Source organism: Lucilia cuprina, chromosome 4 (assembly GCF_022045245.1).
Source record: "Lucilia cuprina isolate Lc7/37 chromosome 4, ASM2204524v1, whole genome shotgun sequence".
NCBI classification, from domain to species: Eukaryota; Metazoa; Arthropoda; class Insecta; order Diptera; family Calliphoridae; genus Lucilia; species Lucilia cuprina.
Genome location: NC_060952.1, coordinates 86,885,173 through 86,887,338, shown reverse-complemented (window position 1 = coordinate 86,887,338; position 2,166 = coordinate 86,885,173). Strand labels below are relative to the sequence as shown.

The 2,166-nt window shown below is 27.4% G+C and overlaps 1 protein-coding gene across 1 annotated transcript; it reads left to right on the top strand.

Annotated features, from left to right (window-relative positions):
- Window positions 1-265: 265 nt before the first annotated feature.
- LOC111677583 (heparan-sulfate 6-O-sulfotransferase 3-B) lies at window positions 266-1,493 on the top strand (the record flags this gene model as incomplete). The annotated part of the gene is made up of 3 exons (XM_023438735.2): window positions 266-844; window positions 909-1,093; window positions 1,234-1,493. Coding segments are annotated over 3 exons (900 nt in total), but the record flags the coding sequence as incomplete, so codon positions are not given.
- Between the last annotated feature and the right edge of the window lie 673 nt (window positions 1,494-2,166).

Sequence of the window (2,166 nt, the reverse complement as noted above, 5' to 3'; positions counted from 1 at the left end):
CTGAACTAGAACTGAACTTGAACTGAACTAGAACTGAACTAGAATTGAACTAATACTGAACTAGAACTGAACTAAAACTAAACTAGAACTAAACCAAAACTAAACTAGAACTAAACCAAAACTAAACTAAAACTAAACTAGAGTTGAACTACAACTGAACAGGAACCGAACTGAATTTAAAGTGAACTATAACTGATATGGAAATAAACTAGAATTTAATAAAAAAATTTTATCCAGTACAAATCAAATAGTTATTGAATAAAATTTACTTATTTTTTCTTTCTTTTCTGCACAGAGACCCTGTGAGTGTCAACGACAGCGCAAACGCTGCTATTGCTTCCGTCCACATCGCAATGAAAATTGGCTATTTTCACGCTACTCAACCGGTTGGAAATGTGGCCTTCACGCCGATTGGACTGAACTAACCTCTTGCGTCGATCAAGAACTCGATAAAAACGAAGGTGAATCGGCGAAACGAAGATATTTCTATATAACACTACTACGAGAACCTATAGCGCGCTATATGTCGGAATACCGACATGTTAAACGGGGAGCCACATGGAAGGGCTCACGCCACTGGTGTCTGGGTAGACAGGCTACAGCACAAGAATTGCCACCCTGTTATAAGGGCAAAGATTGGTTGGATGTAACCATAGATGAATTTGCGGGTTGTGATTCAAATTTAGCAGCAAATCGACAAACTAGAATGTTGGCCGATTTAGCTTTAGTGGGTTGTTATAATAAATCGGCCATGCCATCACACGAAAGAGATCGTGTTATGTTGGCCAGTGCTAAAAGAAATCTAGCAGCCATGGCTTATTTTGGTTTAACAGAATATCAAAAGGTTAGAAATGTTAATAATATGTAACATTGTTATTTGTTTTAAAATTAAATTATTTATTTTACAGATTTCACAATATATCTTTGAAGAAACGTTTAATTTAAGATTTGCCATACCCTTTGAACAGCACAATACCACCTTATCGGTATCGGCCATACATAATCTACGACCCGACCAAAGACGCCACATAGAAGAATTAAATAGTTTAGACATTGAATTGTATGCTTTTGCCAAAAATTTATTATTTGAAAGGTTTGTGTTTAACAAGAAATTGAAATAATAATTTTACGTTTTTAATTACAAAATAATTATATATTTTGTAGATATATGTCTTTTTTTTTTGTTTTTGTTTAATTACTGTAAATAATTGTTTGTTTTCTTTGCAATTTTAGATTTGAACATCTTAAAGCTAAAGACAACGATTTTGAAAAACGTTTTGCCAATTTAGGCAATATTTATTATAAACAGGGTGTTACCGAATTCAATTGGGACAGTAATATCGATGAAACTGTTAGTACAGAACATTGAATATTTTCAAAAAAAAATATATATTTATATAAAACACACACACAACAAATTATTTAAAAGAAATCTCCAAAATTTAATGAAAGTGAACAATTGTTTAAACCAAAAATTATTATAAATAATCTAAAAAAACAAACTAAAATAAAATAAATAAAAAAAAATTATACACAAATCCAAATAAGTTATTTAGTTATAAAAATACTTTTAATATTTCATATATAATAATAATTTTCTTTCTTTTTTAAGCTTAAACTTAAAACTAATTACTATTAAGGTTATAAGTAATAATTATTATTAATATTTAATTATTAATATTTAATTTAAAACAGACAGACTTTAAGTAGTTTTTAAGTCTTAACATTTTTTAGTACTAAAAAAATAGTTTAAAACTTAAACGAAAGAAAATTAAAGAAAAAATTTAAACATATTTTGTGTAGTTTAATTTCTTCTAAATTTAAAAAAAATCCCTACTGTATTATTTGTTTTTATGTCTATATTTTATAAAATGTAATTGTATATATATTAATAAAAATATTTAATTGATATAATTTAAGTTTAACTTAAAGTAATTATGTTTAAAATAATAACTTATGAATTGGGCATATTACAGAATTTTGAAAAAAATTTAAAACTTTTGCAAAAATAAAACAAAATACTTTTTAAAGAATAACATTTATTACCACTTTAAAAGTAGCACTAAGTGAATTCGTTTAAGTTCTGTGGAAGTAATGTTTATTGACTTCCAAAGAAGCGAAAAAAGTAGCACTAAGTGAATTTGTTTAAGTTCTGTGGAAGTAATG